Source organism: Capricornis sumatraensis, chromosome 16 (genome assembly GCF_032405125.1).
Source record: "Capricornis sumatraensis isolate serow.1 chromosome 16, serow.2, whole genome shotgun sequence".
Classification (NCBI taxonomy): domain Eukaryota; kingdom Metazoa; phylum Chordata; class Mammalia; order Artiodactyla; family Bovidae; genus Capricornis; species Capricornis sumatraensis.
Genome location: NC_091084.1, coordinates 57,281,588 through 57,304,580, shown reverse-complemented (window position 1 = coordinate 57,304,580; position 22,993 = coordinate 57,281,588). Strand labels below are relative to the sequence as shown.

General features: G+C 53.1%; 1 protein-coding gene across 3 annotated transcripts in view; it reads right to left on the bottom strand.

Annotated features, from left to right (window-relative positions):
* Positions 1-22,993, bottom strand: part of MYO7A (myosin VIIA) — an 86,879-nt gene that overhangs the window by 2,519 nt on the left and 61,367 nt on the right. The window contains exons 30-46 of one of the 3 annotated variants that reach the window (XM_068988940.1): positions 19,956-20,126; positions 17,410-17,527; positions 16,550-16,676; positions 15,252-15,514; positions 14,184-14,374; positions 13,360-13,484; positions 12,524-12,681; positions 11,458-11,611; positions 9,969-10,124; positions 9,349-9,454; positions 7,565-7,678; positions 6,382-6,469; positions 6,095-6,201; positions 5,241-5,426; positions 4,768-4,884; positions 3,646-3,729; positions 2,669-2,788 (exon numbers count right to left, since the gene is read on the bottom strand). In XM_068988940.1, the coding sequence (XP_068845041.1) occupies positions 2,669-2,788; positions 3,646-3,729; positions 4,768-4,884; positions 5,241-5,426; positions 6,095-6,201; positions 6,382-6,469; positions 7,565-7,678; positions 9,349-9,454; positions 9,969-10,124; positions 11,458-11,611; positions 12,524-12,681; positions 13,360-13,484; positions 14,184-14,374; positions 15,252-15,514; positions 16,550-16,676; positions 17,410-17,527; positions 19,956-20,126 (2,385 nt within the window). The remainder of the gene's footprint in view (positions 1-2,668; positions 2,789-3,645; positions 3,730-4,767; positions 4,885-5,240; positions 5,427-6,094; positions 6,202-6,381; positions 6,470-7,564; positions 7,679-9,348; positions 9,455-9,968; positions 10,125-11,457; positions 11,612-12,523; positions 12,682-13,359; positions 13,485-14,183; positions 14,375-15,251; positions 15,515-16,549; positions 16,677-17,409; positions 17,528-19,955; positions 20,127-22,993) is intronic. The other 2 variants (XM_068988941.1, XM_068988942.1) reach the window with 2 other exon arrangements.

The window sequence follows — 22,993 nt, the reverse complement described above, 5'->3', positions numbered from 1 at the left end:
GCTTCTGAGCAGTATCCTGAAGTTTGGATCTCCAATAAGACTGTATTAGGAGCATTTTTTTCAGATTTAATAACAGAGTTTTCAGTGGTATTTTATGTTTTAAAAGATGAGAAAGTGTCGGTTATGTTTTAAGCTTAATGGTTTGGGAGATTGGGTAATTCATGATGCAGGTGATTCTGGGTTTTTTTAGTGAAGAGGCTATGGGGACTGAAACACTACATAGCTGTGGTACTTGATTAGTGATTATTACTGGCTGATCATTGCATATTGGTGTTGTGGTTATTACAGAGACTACTCGTGGTAATCAGACAGAATTGTGTTTAGGAAGAGGGTGATGAGGAATGAGGAAATATACCCTGATTAGATCCTTTTGGTCTGATACTAATGTAGAGATTTTTATCTGAATAAGGGAAGTAGTTTTTGGTAAAATATTTTCTAATCAACAGGCTGATTTCTGGTTTGTTGACAGATTTAAGTAGGGTGATAAACAGTGTATAATAATACTTTCCCTCTTAGGGAAAATACCCTAAGAGATTGGAAAGTCTGAATATATTTGAAGAGTAAATTTTAAATTCTGTGTGTTATTATTAATTTCAAGCGCTAAGGTAAAACCTAGAATGGTTATGGCGAGGGAAGTTGGTTTTAAGTAATAAGGTAAGGTTATTTGAGGGATTGTTGAGGGGGTATTGTTGAAAATAAAACCAGCTCCTAATTAATAGACGTTTGATGGAACTGACTAGGAGAGGATTATTTCCATTAATTCAAGTTAGGGTGGAAAAGCGAGGTTGTCCTAGTAGAGCAAAGATGATAAGATGAGTGCTGTAGACAGCTGTGAGGGATGTGGCAATTAGACCTAGCAGGATCAGGCGCTGGTATTGACATGTTAGCAGTTTGGATTATCAGATCTTTAAATTCAGCAAGGAAAGGCATTTCTGTTAGTGCTAGGCCAGTGGTAAAGGCAGTTGTGGTAGAGTATTGCTTTAAACAGGCCTCCTATTTTTATGGATATTTTATGGGAGCATATCAATAATATGACTTTAAAGAAAGCATATGTGCAGATAAGGAGAAATGCTAGGGAGGGTTGATTAATGCCAGTTGTTACTATTATAGGCCTAGTTGGCTTGAAGTGGAAAAAGCAGCAATATTTTTTTAACATTCTGGGTAAGAGTGCATATTGCCATAAACAGTTACTGTTTGAATAAATTTATTATCTTCTGTTAAAGGATACAAGTGGATGAGTAAGAAAATACCTGCTACCACTACTGTGCTTGAGTGGAGCAGGGCTGAGACAGGGGTAGGGCCTCCTGATGCTGAAGGACTACAGTCCTGGGTGGAGGCCAAGTTGGGCGGATTTTCCAGCTGCAGCTAGTATCAGTCCTAGTAGGGGTAGATTCGAGTGATTTAGTTGGAGCATAAAGACTTGTTGAAGATCTCATGCATTTGAGTTATCAGAAATCATGCTATTGCTATGACAAATCTGGTAGCTCCAATACGGTTAGATCGAATTGCGTGTAGAGCAACTGTACATGCATCTGTTCATCTGTATCATCACCCAATAGGCAGGACAGATCATTCCAACCCCCTCACATCCAAGGAAAAGCTGTAAAGGTTATTAGCAGTAACAAGAATTAGTATTGCGATGAAAGGAGTAAATATTTGAGGAATCCACTGACATTAGGATCTGAGTATAGGTATCATATTGAGAATTCTATGATGGATCGTGTAACAAACAATGCTACTGGTATGAATATTATTGAAAAATAGTCTAGAAGCTGAGTGATAATTTGCGAGTTTGGATAGTGATTCAGTATCAGTTTGAGATGGTCATTCATTCAGGCCAAGAGATTATTATTATTGGGATTATACTACTAATAAAACCATATGAGATAATGGATACTATCACTCTTATTGGTTGATATTTGTTATAATTGGTATTAATATAAATAATGTAACTCACGTGAAAGGAAAATTTATTACTTTTATTTGTAGTTGCACCAATTTTTTGGTTCCTAAAGACCAATGGATAACTACTATCCTTTAAAAATTTGAAAAAGTCATGTTACATGATATTTTTACCATAAATGCATGCTAGTCATGTGAAGACATTAGATCAAGAATCAGATATTGCTTGAGTTCAGTACTGAAGCGTTAAGAAATTTAGGGAGCCTGTAACATTTTGGGTATAGTGAGCGAGCTCCTACTAAGTGTATAGAATAAAACATACAGGCCTGCATTAGGGTGTTCTGTTTGATTACCTCATCAGATGATGATAAGTGTTAGGACTATTGTTGCCTCAAATAGAATGTAGAGTACAATTAATTCTACAGCAGTAAATGTTATGATTATGGTCACTGCCACAGGTAGGGATTTCTGAAGGCTATGCCAGCTGAGCTCAGTCCATGAGGCCTCATTGCTAACAGCTCTGCTGTTGACCTCAGTGGCCAAAGGTTCGATCTCTAAATATTAAAGGCACTGGGACATAGTTACTGAGTGGATGGTCTGTTTCTCATCTCTAGATTAATAAACCCATTCTCCAGACCTAATCTGACCTGGCCTTAACCCCAACCTGACCCTTGATCCTGACTGCAGACCAGACAGCACACTCCTGTTTGTTGCAGGGACTGGGAGGATGGAGGGCAGGCAGGCCTGGGGAGCACCCAGCTCTCACCAGTGACGTCTCACAGAGGAGCTTGCTCCCCCGCACCAGGTTCCCAATGGTGATGTGGAAGTAGGTGTTGCCGCTGCTCCAGTTGGAGATCTTGGTGAAGGGGTGAGTGGTCAGGATGTCCTGGGGGAGCAGAGAGAATCTGAGGCTGCACATCTGGGCCATCTGACCTCACTCCCCTCACCCACACAAAGGACCTCAGGCCCTCAGACAAGGCAAGGAGCAAGGGGGTAGAGGCCAGCTGTGCCGTGGAGCTGCTGTGGGAGGCAGGCCTTGGCTGGGACCAGCTAGTGGGACAACCAGGGAAGCCCAGGAGGTTATCACATGAGTGGGGCTGGAACTGGAGATTTTAAGAGGATGAGGACACTGAAACTGTAGTCCCAGATGAGATGATCCAGTGGAGTTGAAGGAGGGAGACAGGAAGACACAGCTTTGCGGAACACAGTGTATGCGCTGGGTGGAGAAGCAGCCCAGGGAAGTGTGAGGGAGACCTGAGAGGGAGACCCAGGGAGAGGCGAGGAAGACCAGGTGAGTGGCCCGTGGGTCCAAGCAGAAGATGCTGGTCATTGCCCCCTTCGCGCTCTCCTGTGTCAGTGGTAGGACCTGCTCAGCCCTCACGTCTGAGCATCAGTTACCCCAGCACAGCCTGCCACCTGACCAATTGTGGGCAGAGAGCATTCTGGAGGGGGGAAGGGGTTGGTAGTGTCTGATGATGCTGGAAGACCAAGCACTAAAGAGTTGAATGGATTTCATAGTGAGGACTTCGTTAGTAACTCAGAGAGCACTTTTGATGGAGAGATGAGAGGTAAGGAAGTAGACACAGCAATCATGGACAGCCTCTCAAGACATGTGGCCGGGAGGGTAGATGAAGTGAGGATATTGGTAGCTGACAGAGTGTCTTGAAGTTTGGTTCTGGTGTCCTGTGTTAGAAGTACAGACAGAAAAGCCCCCCTTACCTGCTCTTCCCTGTCACTGCTCACCTTGGTTCTGGGATCAATGAGGCTGACCCCATACTTGTTGATGGCAATTAAGAGGATCTCAGGAAAGTTTGGCTCTGTAGTTTGCTAGTCAAAAAAAAAAAAAAAAAAATCAGATGGGGAACCCAGAGCAGGAAATGTTTTGTACATCTGGGGAGAAATAAAACTGCCCCCAGCTGGGCTTAAGTCTGCCTCTCCTGCCACAGCCTCAAGTTTCTGCCTCTTTTGGGTCCTCAGCGCTACCCTGAATCCTTTCCTGGGTCCCCAGCAACTGGCAAGAGTTTCATCCCTTCTGTCCTCTTCTCTGGGAGTCCCTGAGGTCTCTCTCTCTCAGCTCTAAAGTCTCTCATCTTTAAAAGACCTCCTTGAACCCTACACTTGCCTCCAGATGCACTTGCCTACCTCTCTTTCTTGCACAGCTAAGCTGTGTCAAAGGGCCCCCATCCCAGGTGTGTAGTGTGGCCACACTCCTCTCCATTCTGACCTGTCCCCTCACACCTCATGCCCATCCCCTCGCGCCAGTCTCTTCTCCATTCTCCTGCCTCTGGTCTCATCAACCCTGTTCAAAACCCTCCAGGGCTGGGCACCACCTGCAGGAGGAAACCTACCTGCCTCTCACCACAGTCTGCTCGCCTCACACCTCATGCCCATCCACACTCACCCACTTGCACTTCCTGCCCGTGCCTGAGCTCTCACACTTGGGGGTCTTTGCTCAGGCCAGACTGTCTGCCAAGAACTCTGCCCCCGGGTCTCCCTGGAAAACTCAGGTGTTGCCTCTCCCAGGAAGCCTTCTCAGCCTTCACAGTGTGGTTGGGCCTCCCAGGCCTGCCACCTCCATGAGGGCTCCCCACTGCCATACAGCACAGGTCATCCTCTATTACTCTGACCTTTGTCCACATCTGCCTGCCCTGCCAGCCGAGGTGCTGGCTCCTCAGTGTCCTAGACTGAGCCCAGGGCCCGGTACTTAGCTGAGACACCTAGCCGGGACAAAGCTGAGGGTCATTTCCTCCTTTCAGTGCCAGGCAGGTGGCAGAGACCATTGTAGTCTCCCCGGGTCATGGGGAGGAGTCCTGGTAACATGTGGTTCCCCTCCCCCTCTCTGAGAATCACCCACCCACAGCATACCTTCACCTCAAAGAAGGCTGAGCCAAAGGTGGGCCACTTGAAGATGAGCTTCAGGAAGGCCAGCTTGGCCTCCTCCTTGGACTTCCCCGCGTGCTTGTTGAAATAGGCAACGATGGACTGCAGAGGGAGGGTGGGTCAGAGTCCTCTCCCCTGCCAGTCCTGTCCCCCTCTGCACTGTCAGCAGCTCTCAGGAGCCATGGAGGGCCAGGCAGTCTCCCACTAATACCAGTTAATAGACTCCTGACAGTGCTTCCCTCCCCAAAGCAAGCAGACCAAACAGTATCAAGGAAAACCAGGTCACCTTAGTAACCAGGACCAGACAAATTGCTGCGAAGTGACCAGCTGAATTTACAGGGGTCACAAGAGATACTTCCCTGGGCTACTGTTCAGCATCTGCCCTCTTGACCCTGGGGTGTCCAGAGACCCATTCGGAAGCGGGGCGGCCTGTTCCCACTGTCTCCCTCTGTGCTCACCCGCTTCCAGTCATCAGGCGAGACCTGCCGGATGAGGTCCTGGGGCACCAGCTCCCGGAGCAGCTTGGGGATACTGGGGAAGTAGGACTTGTCCTCCTCAAACTTGACCCTATAGATGAGCGCCCCCAGCTGCAGCACCTCTTCCCGCGTGCACTTGTGGTAGCCTCGGAGGTACTTGGGCAACTCCTGCCAGAGACAGAGAAGGTCACAGGCATGGAGGCACCTGGAGGAAGCAAGCTTCTCCCCTTAAACACCCCCACCATGAGGCTGGGTCCACCTGCTCCCCAAGGCAGGGAGGCACAGGACAAGGAAACAGCCTTATGCTGCACAGATGCAGCGCTTTACAGTTTTAAATCAGAGCCGGGGTGAATATCATCTCATTTACCCTCATGACAGTCCAGTGAGGCAAGCAGCTCCATTTCAAAGATGAAGACACTCAGAGGGACCAGCTGGGGTGCCTGAGACTATTCCATAACTCCAGCACCCCCACCAGGCCAGCCCTTTCTTGGGAAAAAGCCTCTCTGACTGGCCGCCTCCCACTGTGTTCCCTTGAGACCCACAGGCTTCCTCAGCAGCACCAGCCCCTTCCCCACCTTTCAGACCCAGAACCACAGTTGCTGAAGATGAGCTGACCGAAAGCAAAGATGAAGCCTCTAATGCTGCCCACGGGCTCCTGGAAACTTAACAACTGTCTTATCCACTCTCTGAGGAGTAGGGAACCGAGGACGCCCTGAAGACACGCTGCAGAGCAGGAGCTACCCAGCCACCTTGAGGTCTACTCAGCAGGCCTCTGCTCCCACAGTCAGCACTCAAGGCGGCAGCACAAGACAGCCCAGAGCTCCCGGGCAGCTCACCTGGTAATAGTGGAAGATGGAGTCGGCCATGGGGTCCTTCCCCGGCACGGTGGTGGTCCACAGCTTCTTCATGAAGAACACTTGGTAGGTCAGCGAGGGCACGACTCCTGCAGCAGAGGGCAGGCGGTCACCCAGAAGATGCCAGCACAGAGGGCTGTCCTGCCCAGCACCAGCCCTAGAGGAAGCCCCAGCCTGGGGCCCCACCCACATGGGCCTCAGGTGTGGCACTCAGCCAGCACCTGCCAGCCCCTGACCTCAGACAATCCCAGGACTCAGCCGCACATTACCATCCCTGACAGGCCGGGCTTTCTTTATCCAGTCCGTCAGGTGTCGTACAAAGTCGAAGAAGAAGTCATTCTCAGGCACGCTGATAACCTAGGGACACGGTTGTTCTAGTCCACTCATTTTAATTTGAGCAATACTGAGTCCTCTGATTTTCCCACCCAAGGCCTCCCCGACAACCCCTTCTCCAGAAAGATTCCTGCTTGCAGCCAGGGTGGGTGTCTGTGGATCAGCCCCATCTTGCCCCAGTTTTGCCTGCTGAGTGTCTGGCCAGTGACAGTGACTCCACTCATTCAGCAAAGAGTCACTGATCACTGCCCTAGGACCCTGGGGAAAAAAGGCTGAGATGGGGGCCCAGTCCCTGCTTTCGACGTTCTCTGGCATCCATTTCCTGAGCCACCCACAGACTCTAAGTCCCTCCTACCCAGGTCCGGGACCTCACTCAATCACTTCGGGTCACAGTGTCCGGTACAGGGTCAGACTAGTGAGGGGTCAGACTAGTGAGGAGACAGACATGAATTCACACAGAACTTTGGGTGAGCAACACGAGGAAGCGCCTGACCTGTGCAAGGGTCAGGAAAGCCCCCAAGGGAAGGGCTTTAAAGCTGGACCTTTGTCCCCCCATATTTATGTCCATGGGAGTCAATGAGGGGTGGAGGCAGGGCCCTGTGCTTCAGAGCCACACCTACCTGGATCTGAGTCCCTGCTGTGTGATCTGGGATAAGTTACTTAACCTTTCTGAGCCCAGGGACTTGTGATCTATTAGTGGGGATAGTCACCCTCTCTCTTCAAGGGCTTTTTCAGAGGTGAACTGACAGCCTGGCAGCTGAGGGACCAGTCAAATCAAATCTGGAAAGTACATGTGTCGGGGGGCAAGGTGAGGAGCCTAGTGTGTCCAGAACACAGAGTGCCATGTGGCTCCCAAGAGAGCTGTAGCCAGGCTGTGCAGTGGCTCAGAGGAGAGAGATATAGGGACAGCAGCTGCATGGAAGGGGCCACTGCAGGGATGTAAGGAGGAGGCAGAATCAGAGGCCGTGTGCAAGAGTGCCTCTTCCTCTCTCGCCCTGTCCTTCCTTCTGTCTCTCTCCCTACCCGCACTGTTCCATAAGCTCCCAGAGGCCCAGCAAATTTCCCAGTAGACAGCCCAACAGCAGGTAGATTAGCCACCAATGACCACCCATGACCCACCTTATCTGCAATTTTGACAAAGAGGCTGAATCCCTCGGAGGACTTGAGGAGCAGCCGGCCAGCGATGTTCTGGCAGAAGTCCTTGGCCTTGGTGCTAGACTCCACCTCGAAGGCCTGGTGCGGAAAGGCAATTGCTTGGCCCTGACAGGGCCTCTTGCACCCCTAATGGCTGGGCCTCAGATAGAGCCCCTTCCCATTCAAGACACCCTCCTTCTGAGGGGGGCTTCCCCAGAGCGCAGCACAATGCTTAGGTATACAAACTACTGTGTATATAATAAACAAGCTACAAGGATATACTGTACAACACAGGGAATATAGCCAATATTTTATAATAACTTCAAATGGAATACAACCTTGAAAAACTGTGATTCATGGGCTCCCCTGGTAGCTCAATGGTAAAGAATCTGCCTGCCAATGCAGAAGGCACGGGTTCAAACCCTGATCCAGGAAGATCCCACATGCCTCAGAGCAACAAAGCCTGTGAGCCACAGCTAGTGAGCCTGTGCTCTAGAGCCCAGGAACCACAAATGCCGAAGGCTGTGTCCCGAGAGCCTGTGCTCCGCACCAAGAGAAGCCACCACCGTGAGAATACTCTGCACCGCAACAAGGAGCAACCCCCGCTCGCTGCAACTAGAGACAAGTCTGCGCAGCAACCAAGACCGAGCACAGCCAAAATAATAAAATCATCTTTAAAACGGTGAATCACTGTGTTGTACAGCTGACACTCATAATATTGTACATGAACTGTACTTCCATTAAAAATAAATTTTAAAAACAAGTAAGAGCACCTTCTGTCTGGATCTTCCCAGATAGTGCCCTTCCCAACCCCCCAGGCAGTTCCAAGCCTTGGCCTCCAGGGTCCTGAGTGTGGCTGTACAAGCATGAGTGTCGGTGGAGGCCAAGGAAGCGCAGAAGAGACGGGGGCGGCGGGGGGCAGGCGGTGGAAGAAGAGAGACTGAAGGAGGGAGAAAACAAACTCCAGAAAGGTGAGCGTCACGAGGGGGAAGCCGCCCAGACGGGCTGAGAGGGATAGGCAAGTCCGGGGAGGTTTAGAAGGAGGAGGGCGGTTTGGGGGTCGGGGAGGATGTTCCATGTAACCTTCCACCAGGGACAGGAGAGGATTTTAGCAAGATTTTCTGTCCTTGTGTCTAGAATCCTATAATAGTATTTCTGAGTCTCTAGTCTCTAGACAAGTTTTTAAGCTGCTTTTCAAACCAAAAGTTTCAATGTTGGCCTTGTTTATCTGAATGAGATGCTGTGCTGGGATGGGGAAGGGGGTACAGATCAGAAGTCAGCCTGACCAAATGGGTGTGACAAGACGACAAATAAAGACCTCTGCCCAGGGGACCAAGGTAGAGGGGACTCACAAGTCAAGTGAAAAGGAGGGAAGGGGTCTGCAGGAGAGTGGACTTAGGATAACAGGGGAGGTCTGGGGCTGTGGAGCAGGCAGGCCTGTGCCCAGGAACAGAATGAGCACCGGGGAGGTGACATCAACACAGCTCAACTCGGAGGGAGAAAGACAGAGCTCACCTCGGAGGGAGAAAGCACGTTTCTGCAAGACGAGGGATGACCTTGTCAAGGAAGCTGATCCAGTTAATGGGAGGCTAGACCAGGAAGCCAAGGGCTCCTAACCCAAGGAGTCTATGGCCCCAACTCCACTGAAGGCCACGAGAATGGGGGCAAAGATAGGGGTGGTAGGGTAGAGGCATCAGGGCCGCCCCATGTCCCCAAGGGAGCCAGGTCCTTTAGGGGCCCCCACAGACAACGAAGCCAGAGCCCCTTACCTCGTCAGTGTCATCAGGAAAGTAGACCTTGTGGAAAATCTGGGTGGTTTTGTGCTGGATGGCTTCCACCTCCACCAGGTGCGGGGGGTACTTCCGGGACCCATTTCTGAAAACCAGGTGGGGGGGAGGGGCCAAGTCAGGAGGCAGCCGTGGGAAGCAGAGAACAGAGGGAACTTCGGAGTCAGGCAAACCCCAGTCCTAATCCCTGTCCACCACTTCCTACCAGGCGACAGTCACAAACTCAAGCCTTTTGTTCCTCATCTGTAAAACGAGATGATAATGGTGCCCACCAATAGGGATGCGGAGGGGACCGAACGAAGCAAAGGGTGCAAGTGAGCTTCACAGAGTATGCAGTGCAACCCAGGTGTCTGCCTCCCCAACAGACTTGACAGAAAATAGCTTTCTGAGCAACCAGACTCTCAAGCTGTCCAGAATGGTACTAGGCACTGCAACCTTTGTCTACGGGGCACTGTGGGACCCGAAAGATGAGTCCCAACCACTGATGGTGAGGTCATGACCTCAGCATCACCAAGGGACTCGTCTCCCTAGCCCATGTGGCCAGAAGCGCATCCCAGTGCCCACACTGCCTGCTGCCCCCTGTCCCTTGCAGACGGCCGTACCTCAGGGCTTTCTGGAGTCGCTGCAGGCAGTCGATGGCGAGTGGGCAGTGCTTGCGGGACTGCAGGAAGCGCTGCACGTGGGGCAGGAGGATGTTGCTGGGTGGGAAGAGCCCTGTGCACAACCAGAGCAGCTCCCAGCCCCGCTCCTCACTGTACCTGCGGGAAGAGGCTTGGTGTCCAGCAGGGCTCCTCACCAGGGAAGCACATTCCTGCCCTCACCCCCACCCCTCTCTGAGACCAACATGGACCCACCCACTCGACAGATCCAAATAGTGCTACTCAAAGTGGGGTCGACCAACCTACCCCAGGCCACACACTTCCTTGTCACTCGGAGGTAAAGTGCTTGTACCAAAATGAAAATCAGTATGTAACCAAGCACTCTGGTTCAGTTAACTTTTTGTTTTTGTTTTTTTTTAAGCAAGACTTTCCTATGAAGGAAGCAGTATGTGGTTTATTCTAGCAGGAGCTTTTTAACTCATCTGTTACTTGAAGCAGGAGACAGAGGTTCGATCCCTGGGTCAGGAAGATCTCCTGAAGGAAGAAAATGGCAACCCACTCCAGTATTCTTGCCTGGAGAATTCCATGGACAGAGGAGCCTGGCGGGCTATGGTTCAGGGGGTTGCAAAGTCAGACACAACTGAGCAGCTGAGCACAATGAGCATGATTACTTGAGTAGCACTGAGTTAGACCAGCCCCAGAGCTCCCTCAGGCACTCCTCTGAGCTCCTTGGGCTTGGGAAAAGGGAAGCTTGGAGGGCATCCAGAAGGAGGTGGCATCTGATCCAGGCTTTGAAGGATGAGGCAAATTCTAATATGCAGAGGATATGAAAGGTTTTCTTGGCTGTGGCATGTACAAAAGTTTAGCTGTGTGAAAAGATCTGACTTGTGGTCCAGTGGTGGATTTGTGTAAGAGATGGAGAGAGTGACAAGGCTGGGGAGGGAGTTGGAGGCCTAGGAGTAAGGGGAGAGGGTGGGGCTTGCCTCTGGCTCTGAGATGAGCATGTGCATGACTCCCCCTCCTGCCACGGTCTGGGCCATCAGGGAGGAGGTGACACCCTCCACGGTCCAACACCCCCAGCCCATGAGAATTTATAGCCGGAGCTTCTAACAGACAGCCTGCTCAGCCTGAGTGAGGGATGGGACAACTGCTCAGGAGAGGCACCCGCAGGCAGACAGTGGCACCTGGGCTGGAGACAGGTGTCCAGAGGAGGGCGTCCAGGCAGTGGGCAGCGGGAAATTAGGAGCAGCTGGGGCTGTTCAACTTGCGGGAGGATAGACTCCGAGGGCACAGCCACCACCTTTGGTTCTTGACCCTCCTCCATGGATCTTGAGGGAGAGCCCCGAGGACACCTTCCTGCTCCAAGTGAAGGACGATGGCTCCCAGGCAGAGCTGCTGCTGCCTCGGCAGGGAGTGAGCTCCCTGTCTTACCTTCAGCTGTTAGCCCCAGGGGTGGGGGCCTGCCCCTCACCCTCCCACCACCCCGGCTAACCTGATGTGGTTGTCAGTCAGCTGCTTCAGGATCTGCACATACACCTCGTCCTTGAGGGGCTCAGCCTTCAGGGCTCCCTCGAAGATCTGGTCGGTGAGCTCATTGACGGAGCGCATCCTCTTGGACGGGTAGTCTCCCATGTACTTGAGCACAGGTGGGGAGCCGTCAAGGAAGGCCGTGGCCAATCAGGGAGCACTGGCCCGGGAGGCAGGCGGCCACTCTCTCCAACAGGGTCTGCCCCTCCCTGACCCTGTGGCCCTGGCCTCAGGCTGCTCACCCAGGAGATGGGCATAGTGTGCCAACACTGCTCTGCATGCCCGCTGCCCACCCTCCTTCCCCAGCTCCTCTGGCCACCCTGCTCCAGGCCCCAGCCTCACAACAAGAATCCTTAGAGCAACCAGAACCAACTTTCCAAATCCCAGATCCAACTGTACCACTCCCCTTGGCCGCAGGACACAATCCGAGCTTCTTAACAACCCTGGGGAACCTTTCATCCATCGGCCCAGGCCTTTGAATTCCCTTCTTGAACTCTGCGCTCTAGCTGTGCTGAGTTAATCTGTGCCCAGGAAACAGCCAGGCTCTGTTTTCTCAGGGCCTTTATGCATGCTTCTCCCTCTGTCAGGAACATTCTTCACCCATCTTCCCTTGGATGGGCCCAGGCGGGTCTCCAGCCTAGATGTCATTTCCTCCAGGAAGCCCTCCCTGCTCTCCAAGGCCAGGTCAGGCCACTGTGCTGTCGGGCCCCATCACAGCACTGACCCTGACCGGCATGTCTCCCCTCTCAATTACGGGCACCATGAGGCCAGAGTCTGCTCACCCCTGTGTCTCCATGCCTGGCCCAGCACATGGCACAGTTTAAATCTGTCAACCAAATGACACCCTGGTAAGGGAGTCACCCCGTCAGCATCCCCCCATGTCTGCCCAGGCCCCAACAGGGCTCCTTGGAAGGAAGTAGGTGACAAAAACCCTAGAGGCTCAGCCTGGTCCCACCTTCCTCTAGGGGGCCCCTCCCTGTGGCCCCTGCCTGCCCTCCATGTCACTCCCAACCCCCTGTGGATGCGGATATCAATGAAGGCCATGCAGGCTTCCTGCGAGAGCTCCTCGCTGCCCAGGATCTTCTTGAGCAGGGCCTGCTTGAGCGGCTCCCGCGTGTGGCTCCACAGCCTGTCCTTGCCACGGGCCTTGGACACCATGACACGGCTCAGTGTGTGCTTGGGTGGGGGCCTGAGGAGCACAGACAGTCGGCACTGACGGCCAGGTTATAACTCCAGCCCCATCCCGCCCCGTGCAGGAGGCTGAGCATAGGGAACCGGCCCTGCGCTTCCCTGCTGTCCCCTGTGACCTGGGATGAGTCACCAGCTCTGCCCCAGCCTTACTTTCTCAGCTGACAAATGGATACACTAAGGCTGGCCCCGGCCAGCCCTGCCTGCCTCCCCAGGCTGCTCGCCCTGGCTTCTCTCTGCTCCCTCTGCTCAGGCCATGGCATGCCTTGCCCATGGCACTTCTCCACCCGGCAGCCCAGACACCACTTCCCCCAGGAAGCCTCCTCTCCATCTCCACCCCTACCCAGCATCTCCATCACAACACCGGGCACACAAGCCAACAGCTGCCTGGTTTCACACCTGCCTCCCCACCAGGACCGTGAGTCCATGAGGCAAGAACAGGCTCACGTCCTAAGTGCCCAGGACTCCACCTAGGGCGGCACAGTCACAGGATCTTAAAGGAAGGAAGGATAAGATGACACGACATGAGAAGGGTCACCTCGATGGACTGAAACTGCCCTCTGGCTCCCTCTGACCCGGGCCCTTCTCACAGATGGGGGCTCCACAAAGTGACCCCACTACACAGGCCAGAGAGTAGCAGAGGCCTGTAGTTCCTCGCCTGTCTCCCTTTCCCCATCACCTGAAGTAGTCGTAGGAAAACTCCTCCAGCGTGTAGGGCTTGGCGCGCACCTCGGGCTCTGCCGTTCGCAGCTGCAGGAGTCGGATAACGTCCTGCCTCTGGTCAGGGGTCATGGTGACCAGGGCCTAGAGACCAAGAGACAGGAGCTGAAGTCAGCTCTCCAACTAGGGGCCCTGGATCAACATGGTAAAGCCCAGAGCCTTCTTGACTGGGGCTGGGGTAGGCTGCCTTCATGGGGGTGGGCCCTGGGCCTGTCTGACCCGGGAGACCCTTTCCTTCTGGGGAACCTCTGACATTACCACTGCCTCCATCATGCTGGGCTTAAGAACCTTCCATCAGTGCCCTGTCTGAACGAGGTGGGGTCATCAGAAAGCCTAGACAAGGCAGGGGACACCGTGAGAGAAGTGGCTCAGGAACCACCTGGAAAGCTGGGTTCCAAGTCCTCAGTGTTCACTGAGGGGATGGGAGGAGGGGATTCCAGAGGAGCCAGGGCCTGCCTTCCCAGCTCTGACCTCACTGCCTTTTTAGACAGTGCAAGCCCCATCCCCATCCTCCCATCCCCTAGGACACTCTCCTCTGATCCCCCAGCCAGGGCTGGTCCTCATCTGAAGCAGTTTCTAGGCTCTTCTCCACCTGGTACCAGTTTAATAGTTGCCCCAACTCTTAAGTTTGTGGTCCCATGAGACCCCTGGATCATCTTCACAGAAGCTGCACAGCATGAATCTACAGTAATCCCCCACTCTTATTTTACGATGTGGGAATAAGACAAGGAGGGACCAGAGGAGCCTCCCATCCGTCTACCACCCCCCAGCCAGGCCACATACCACAATCTCCCTCGGTGGCATAGTGACAGTAGGCATGACATAAACGCAGTCAGTGGGGAAGTCCCCACGCTGCTTGGTCCTCTCGTTGATGCCGCTGGCCCAGCCCGAGTTCATCACCTGTTCGCCGGTGTCGTGGTCCAGGATGAGGAGGTCCCCCTTGGCGAAGCTGAGGAAGCCAGACTCCTCGCCAGCTGGAAGGCAGAGGTGGGCGGGGCCGCACGGGTATCGGAGGAGGGGCAGAGAGGTCAGAGGTGGGTTGGAACACCTTTATATGGGTTGATGATCTATAAGCCGCTCCTCCCCACTGGAACAACCCCCCCGCACAGACACAGTCATTGGTCGAAAGCCTTCCGTGGCTCCTCACTGTCCTAAAAGAAATTCCTCGACAGGCTCACAAGGCCTATTGCTAGCGACTGTCTTCCTGACTTCCTCTGGCTCCACCTTCTTGCCCCTTCCACCTTCCCTCCCCATTTCAGCCAAACCGATCTATCTGCAGTTCCCAGCCTCCAACCTGTGCTCTCCAGCCTCTGCTCTGTGACCCTCTCTGCCCCAAGCATTCTGCTCACACAAACGTCCTTCCTGAACCCCAGGCTGCATGGGGGCCACCCCCCTACCCAGGTTCCCATAGCCTCTGAGCTTCCCGGGTCACTGCTCTGTCACAGGGACTGTCACGGTCTCCTCCCACCCCCTCCCCGCGACGGCAGGGCTGGGGTTCTTCTCTTTCTCGAGCTCTGCCCAGAACCTCAAAAGCCTATCGGCCAGAGATACACAGTTTATAGTTGCTAATGCTGTCATCACTTGAAGATGGTATTTTGGAAACGCTGAGGAGGAACCCCTGATCTCATGTGGAGAAGGTGGCAGGTGATAAGTATTTAGGATCAGGGGGAGGAAGGTTTCCCACAGGGCACAGATCAAGAGGTGAGCTGTTGGTCCATTTGGCACAGCAGGTGTCTGGGGAAGGCAGAGTAACAGGCACTCGAGATCTTGAACATCAGGCCAAGGCCAGGGCATGCGATCTACCTAACACCCTGACCTGGGAACCAGCAGCTGGTGCCAGGAGCCACTCACCAGGGTTGGGGTTGTCCTGCAGGGCCACTACATACTTAGACCTCTTGCGGAGCCCCTCCAGGAAGGTGACCACCAGGTCACGGATGTCCTCAGCATTGCTGGAGGTGAAGGTGTACTCATCCCCCTTGATGGTGGCCAACGTGAAGCTGGGAGCCGCCAGCTTCGCTCCCCTGCAGGACCAACACGGAGAACAGGGCCCCGTCGGGGTCAGTCCAGCATAGCCCAGGTCAGAGCAGCCCAGCGAGAGCAAGACACGGCACTCCCTGAAGGAGACCAAGGCCAGCCCAGTCAGGAGTGGCGTGGCCAGAGAGAGGCTGGCCCGGCCAGGGTGACAAAGGGCCCCGGGAGCCACAGCTCAGCCTGAGTCAGCCACGGCTGGGCCAGAGTCATGCATGGTCTGGGGAGGCCTGCCTGGGGAGTTCACTTCCCTTTTGTTGTCTAATTCCTACTCACCCTTTAGGGCTCAGCCTAGATACCATTTCCTCCAGGAAGCCCTCCCACAGACCTCAGCACACTGGTCCCTACTTGAAAAATGGCTTATTTGATGTCCATCTCCCCTCTCAACTGCAGCTACAAGAGAACAAGGATTATCTTGGTACCACTGCATCCCAGGTGCTCAGTCAGAGACACAGCTCGGAGACACTCCTACAAGCCCCGGATGGGGGTGAGGCACTGCATGGACGAGCCCATTGCAGGACCCACTCCCAACGCTGCTCCCATACGCACCGTGCTTCTCTGTTTACAAAGACTCCCATCAACTGTGGCATTTATTCCTCACCACTGTTACTCTGTTATTGCAGGAAAGTTAAGACCTCCATTTGAGAGATGAGGACATGGAGGTGAGGCCTACTCAGGCCCCCAGATGTCAGGCCAGCTCTTTTTGCACATGCTCGACCATCCCTGACTGTTCTAACCACCCAAGTCCATCTCAGCACAACCAGGAATGTGCCATAAAGACCCACCCCCCACCCTATTGGGAGGAAGGTGCCTGGGGTCTGCAGGGCACAGCACATGCTCTCAATCACGTGCGAGCAGAACAGGCCACTGCATGTCTCTGCATCTTGGTGATGTCCTCTGTGAGGCGGGGGCTTCCCTCCAAGGCCCCCATGACCTGCAGGAAAGACCTCGGGGCCCTCTCGTTCCCGCTCTGTCTGACTGTGTCTCCATCTGCCCGCTTCACTTCAGAAAGTGTTGAATCAGGACCCCGCGTTTGAGTCCCACCCCTGCCACTGGCCTTTGTGCAGCTCCGGACAAGTCCCTGCCCTGCACTAAAGCGGGGTGTGAGGGGCTAAACTGACCTACTGCTGGACACAGCCATGATCTCGGGGAAGGACAGCTCCAGAAGCACCTGCTCCTGCTCATCCACGAAGTAGACACCTGTCCAGTTGACCGCCACAATGACATCGTTCTTGGGGAGGTTGGGGCCTGGGGCAGAGACAGGGGCACTGAGAGGGCGCCAGCCCAGTCCCAGGCCCAGCCCTTCCCAGTCCTCATAACCACCATGGAAATGGCCAGCGTGGGGTATACTGATGTCCATTTTACAGATGGGGAAACTGAGACTTAGAGAACACAACTTCCCCACAAGCCAAAACCCCAGGTGCGGTGGGAAGAGAGTGCTGGATTAAGGAACTGGGTTTGCACACTGTCCCTACCGTGGGTCTGTGTGACTTGGGACAAGGCCCTGAGAGCAGTGTGGTAGGATATGGAGGGGGGAGGGTCACACTAACTGAGCCCCAAGGGTTCCCTCCAACCTGATATTTGTGGTTCTGCAAAGCCAGCGCCAGCACAGGGCCTGGTATGGAGCAGGTGCCCGATGCTGATGCCCAAGGATGACTAAGCAAATGGCCCGTGTGGGTCTGTGAAGGCTGCATCCACTCTCAACTTCATGGGGTCAGCCACCCTATTCTGTACACAGTAGGTGTTTTAATGATCACAATACTCAGTTGTTCCACCCAGTGTGTGGCTGAGCACCTACTAAGTGCCACAGAGCCCTACTGGACTGCAGAGAGGGAGGACCCACTCAGCACACAGACCTGGGGACCAAGTGGCCACACGAGAAGGCTGGCTGACCGGGGAGTCTGGCCCCGGCCACTCCCCTCCCCTGGCTGTGAGCTGGAGCCCTAGAGGGAGGGACGGGAGGCAGGAGGGCTGGGGTTACCTGAGAACTTGTAGGCTTCATAAAACCTGGAGAAGAGCAAGGGCCACTTGAAGCGGGCATAGTTGACCACATCCTCTTTGACCTTCTGAGCATCAGTTCTCCTCTGGGCATAAATCCCCTGGAGGTGCATAGACAAGGACAGGGGAGAAAAGACATGGCACAAGCTCTGTCCCTGTCCCCAAAGCCAGAAGTGGGCCCTGGACCACTATGTCCTTGTATGCACCACGGCCTCACCTCACCCCACCAGCCCACAGCTACCGCATCACTCTGTCTTCCTCCGATTCCACCAAAAGCAGTGAGCCCTTGAGACACAAGGACAGCAGGCAGGAGAGGTGTTTGGGGAACAAGAACATGAGTGGCTAAGGGTGGGGGAGCGGTGCCAGACATGACCAAGAAGAGGGAGTGGGAAACAGGTGGGCAGGAGCCAGGTCATACGGAACTGTGGGTGAGGCCACCCAACACTGTGAGGCTGGGCATTTAGTGGAAACTGACAGGTGAACCTGAGAGTTAGGAAGACAGCAGCGTGGAGAATGGTTGGAGCCTGAAGGGGGCAAGCAGCTGGGGGACAATCCAACACTTCCGCAAGAAATGAACGCACCAATGTTTTATTGTCTGAAAATATCCTGCTGCATTTTAACAAGAACTTGGTGGGACTGAAGTAGGACTGAAGTGATCAGAATGAACTTACGGTTTTTATCACCTATAAATACAAGCACGGATAAAGACACATGTGTGTCAACACCTAAGCGGTTGCATTTGCATGCACTAAGAGGGCCCAGATGTGGTGCCATCCCAGGAGCTGTGACAGGACTTCCCAGGTGGTCCAGCGGTTAAGAATACACCTTGCAATGCAGGGGATTTAGGTTCGATCCCTGGTCAGGAAACTAAGATCCCACATGCCGCTGAGCAACTAACCCTACAAGCCACGACTGCTGAGCCTGTGTGCTTTGGAGCCCATGCACCACAACCACAGTCCATGCGCTGCAAGGCAAGACCCACATGACGTAACCAAGATCCCGCACGCTGCAACTAAGACCTGATGCAACCAAATAAGAAAAAAGAAAAGAAAAACCAGGAGTTGTGAGTATTCAGGAACAAGGGGCTCAGTGCCTCAAATCTGAGCTAATCTCCAATAGCTCAGAAAAAATAATGGGTATGTGTGCTGGGAAAGTCACAGCAGAAGTGGGACAGTGTTAACAACTGGTGAATCTGGGTGATGTGTATACTGTACACAGCAGGTCTAATTTATTTTAACCTGCAACTTTCTCATAAGCTTGAAATTATCTCAAAATAAAATATGTTTACCCCTCTGACCCTAATAATCACACTAATTCACATCTATCCACCATACGAGGGGTCTGGCCCAGGGCTCTGGGCCACGCAGGCCAGGGCACTACCATCCAGCAGAGACCCAGTGAGCTCAGTCATGGGCTCTGGGAGGGCAGAGAGCACACCTGTTTTGCCCACAGCTGAGTCTCCAGGGTCTGCTGCGGTGCCCAACATATCACAAGCACCCCAAACGAAAGGAATTCATGAACAGTGGCACCCAACCCAGAACAGGCCACGTGTCACATGCACCTTGGTGGTGGACACCGAGGACCTGGGGAAGGCAGAAGAGCCGAGGTGAGGATGGAGGCTGGAGCTGCTGGGGTCTTCAGCAGCTGACCAAGAGTGAGGGGTGAGGAAGAGGAGGTTGCCGATGTCAGAGAGAGAGGCGGGGGGGGGGGGGGGGGCGGGGCGGCACGGGGCGAGAACATGCATCTCTTCTGGGAGCACTGAGGACAGGAAGGTGCTTGGCGGTGAGCCAAGCCTAGAAGCAGAGGGGGTGCCGGGAGCATTCAGGTACAGGTGATACAGGTGGAGACCTGTGGGCAGCTCACCAGGGAAGGCAGAGCTCAGGGGGAGATACATGGAGCTCCTGGGTTAGGAAAGAGGCCGCATGGGAAAGGGGATGAGACACACTGATCTTGGAGCCCTTGACAGCTTGTGTGCAAAGATGATTCTGGTCTTATACAACCAGGGACTGGAGATTGGGGGGTGGCGTATGGGTCCCCTCCAACAGCCAGAGTCCCCCCACCCCAACAGGCCCCCCCTCCCCTACTTGGGGTGGGTCTGTTAGTTTAGAACAGAGCTACTCAGGGCTGGTTATGGGCCTGGGGCCTCAAATAAGAGGCAGAGGAAGGCCTGTACCTCAAATTCCCCAGGCAGGAAGTTGGGCCAGAGCTCTTCCGGGGAGAAAGGAGGTGCACCTCCTAGAAGCTTCTCTAATGTGCAACCACCCTCCTGACCCGCAGGGCCAGTAAGAGCGCAGGACTGGATTTCATCCATCTGTGTCCCTGGTGTCCAGCCCAGAGTAGAGGGCACAAAACACCAGTGAACCCATGTGCACAGTGGAGAAAGGCCACTGGGAGCCAGGAAGTCAAGGTGCCGTCTTGTCCCCCCCAGACAGATGTCGGGTAAGAGCTGTGACCCCTTTGATTTCTCAGGTCCCTACCCCTCATCCAGGTCACCATAAAGCCCTTCCTTCAAAACCCCAGCCCTCTGACCTTCTTGTGGGCTGCAATGGCCAGCTGGGCCCACTTCTCCAGCGTCCTCAGGGGCGTGATCTCGCGGTCAGGGATGTAGGTGGGCACGAGGTTCAGCAGGCGCTCCAGGATCATCTCGGAGCCATAGTCCACGAAGTACTGCTGGGAGGCCAGTTCAGCCAGGTCATCCTCCTAGGGAGGTGGAGAGCTCATCAAAACAAGCTCTGGGAAGCTGTTCCAGGCCACCAAGCCTCCTGTACTTTCAGACCCAGCCTTGGGGACTCTGTGCTCTGCCTGACTCACCAGGAGATCCCGTCTGCTTGCTGGAACCACGAGCAACCCAAGCGCAGGGTCCCCCTTGCCTGCTCCTGGATCCCCCTCTCAGCACCAGCACAGAGCTGGACTATGCCCAAGGGCACATGAGCTGACCCAGAGGGGCCAGCCAGCCCATCGGTACTGGGTCAGCCACTACATTCTCAGCCTGGTGAGAAGGGCCTGCCCTTGAGAATAGGAGGCCTGGGTATGAGACTGTCAGAAGTAGGTGGATGTATCACCGTGACTACCTCCATCACTACCACGACACTACCTGGGGATAGTCAAGGTACTGAGCAACCACTGGGCTATACAGCAGAGGCTGCGGAGTGCCAGGTGGGCACTAAGCATTTGCCCCTTTTCTGCCTAAGCCTGGTGCATGGCAGCCCCAGAGATGCCTGCCCGGGGCTCCCTTGGGCTCTGGAAGCAGAAGCGATAGAGAAAGACTCTTGGGCACCTTGAAGACAGTAGTTTTCCAACCAGCTTAAAGTATTTCAAAATTTTAGCAACTGATATGGCTATACTAATAAATTCTACTTGAATATCAGTTCACCATGGAGAAGGAAATGGCAACCCACTCCAGTACCTTTGCCTGGAAAATCCCATGGATGGAGGAGCCGGTAGGCTATAGTCCATGAGGTCGCAAAGAGTCTGACACAACTGAGCGACTTCACTCACTCACTTATCAGTTCACCAACACCAAAACCACCATTATTATCCCCACCACCAGCCTTACCACCACCATGACCTACACCATCACTACCTCCACCATTGCTGCCGCTGCCGCCAGCACTTCCCTTCATTTCCATCCTCATTCCTCCATCTAATCACCCAGCAGAACCATAAATGTCACAAAACCATCAAAAACAAAGCACCCACATCGATCCTGTCCTCAGAGATAAAAGGATACATGTTTGCAAACTCTGGTCTAAATGGGTGGATCTCTTACTCCTTTAGAGAAGTTTCTAGAGTAATTCAGAACAATGCAGCAGGATGCACAGAATAAGACGGTAGACCGAAAGGGCCACAGTTCACCTTCTCTCATGAAAATGCCAAAACCACTGCTAACTGCTGGAGAGTCATCAGCAAAAAAGGACAGGAACCTGCCAGAAAAGATACTCTACTTCCAAAGACAAAGAAGCCACAGTGAGACAGTAGGAAGGGTGCATTCCCCGTAAAATCCAATCCCATATATCCTGGGTGGGCAACCACAAACTGGAAAATAATTACATTGCAGAAGCTTTTCCACAGGAGAGAGAGCTCTGAGTCTCATGTCAGGCTCCCCAGCGTGGGGGTCTGACCAAGGGAGGAGGAGCCCCCAGAGCATTAGGCTTTGAAGGCCACCTGGGCTTAATTGCAGGAATTTTACAGGACTGGGAGAAACAGAGACTCCAGTCTCAGAGGGTGCAAACAAGGTTTCACATGCATGTGGACCCAGGGCAAAGTAGCAGCTCCATAGGAGCCTGCAGGTCTTGGAGGGTCTCCTGGGGAGGTAGCGAGGACAACCATGGCTCACTGTGAGGACAAGTACACTTGTAGGGGAGGGACTGGGTATTCTTTGCCATAGAGTTGTCCTGGAGGCCACCATTTTGACATCAAGATGTGGCCCCACTCAACAGCCGAAGGCGCCAATGCTGCGATGCACCAGGCCGAACAACCAAAAGGACAGGAACACAGCCTCATTCCGTCAGCAGACAGCAGCTTAAAGTCTTCCTGAGCCCACAGCCATCTCTTAAATACACCCTTAGACACAGCCTTGCCCACCAGAGGGACAAGATCCAGCTCTGGCCACCAGTGAACAGGCACCAGTCCTTCACACCAGGAGGCCTGCACAAGCCTCTTAGACTAGCCCTGTCCACCAGAGGGCAGACACCAAAAGCAAGAGGAACTATAATCTTGCAGCCTGTGGGACTGCAAACACAGAAAGACAAGTTGAGACAGCAGAAGACTATGTTCCAGATGAAGGAACAGGATAAACTCAGAAGAACAACTAAGTGAAGGGGGGACAGACAACCTACCTGAAAAAAAATTCAGAGTAATGATGGTAAAGATGATCAAAGATCTCAGAAAAAGAATGAAGGCACAGATGGAGAAGATGAAATAAATGTTTAACAAAGGGCTAGAAAATTTAAAGAAAATTAGAGGTGAACAATAACTGAAATGAAAAATACACTAGGAGGAAAGATAGAATGAAGCAGAAGAAAGGATAAGTGAGCCAGGAGACACAAAGGTGAAAATCACTGCCATAGAACAGAAAGAATAAAGGAAAAAAATGAAATGAGGACAGTTTAAGAGACCTCTAAGAAAACATTAAACACACTAACATTCACGTTATACAGGTCACAGAAGAAAAGGGAGAGAAAGGGCTGAGAATATATTTGGAGAGATAACAGGTGGAAACTTCCCAAACACAGGAAAGGAAACAGCCACCCAAGTCCAGGAAGCAAAAACTCCCATACAGGATAAATTCAAGGGAGAACATGCTGATACATATTAATATACTGACAAAAACTGAAGACAAAAAGAAAATATTAAAAGCAACAAGGGAAAAGCAGCTTAGGAATACCCATAATGTTATTAGCTGATTTTTCAGCAGAAACTCTTCAGGCCAGAAAGGAGAGGCAAAATATATTTAAAGTGATGAAATGGAAAAACCTACAAACAAGAATACCCAACAAGGCTCTCATTCAGATTCAATGGAGAAATCAAAAGCTTTACAGACAAGTAGAAGCTAGGAGAATTCAGCA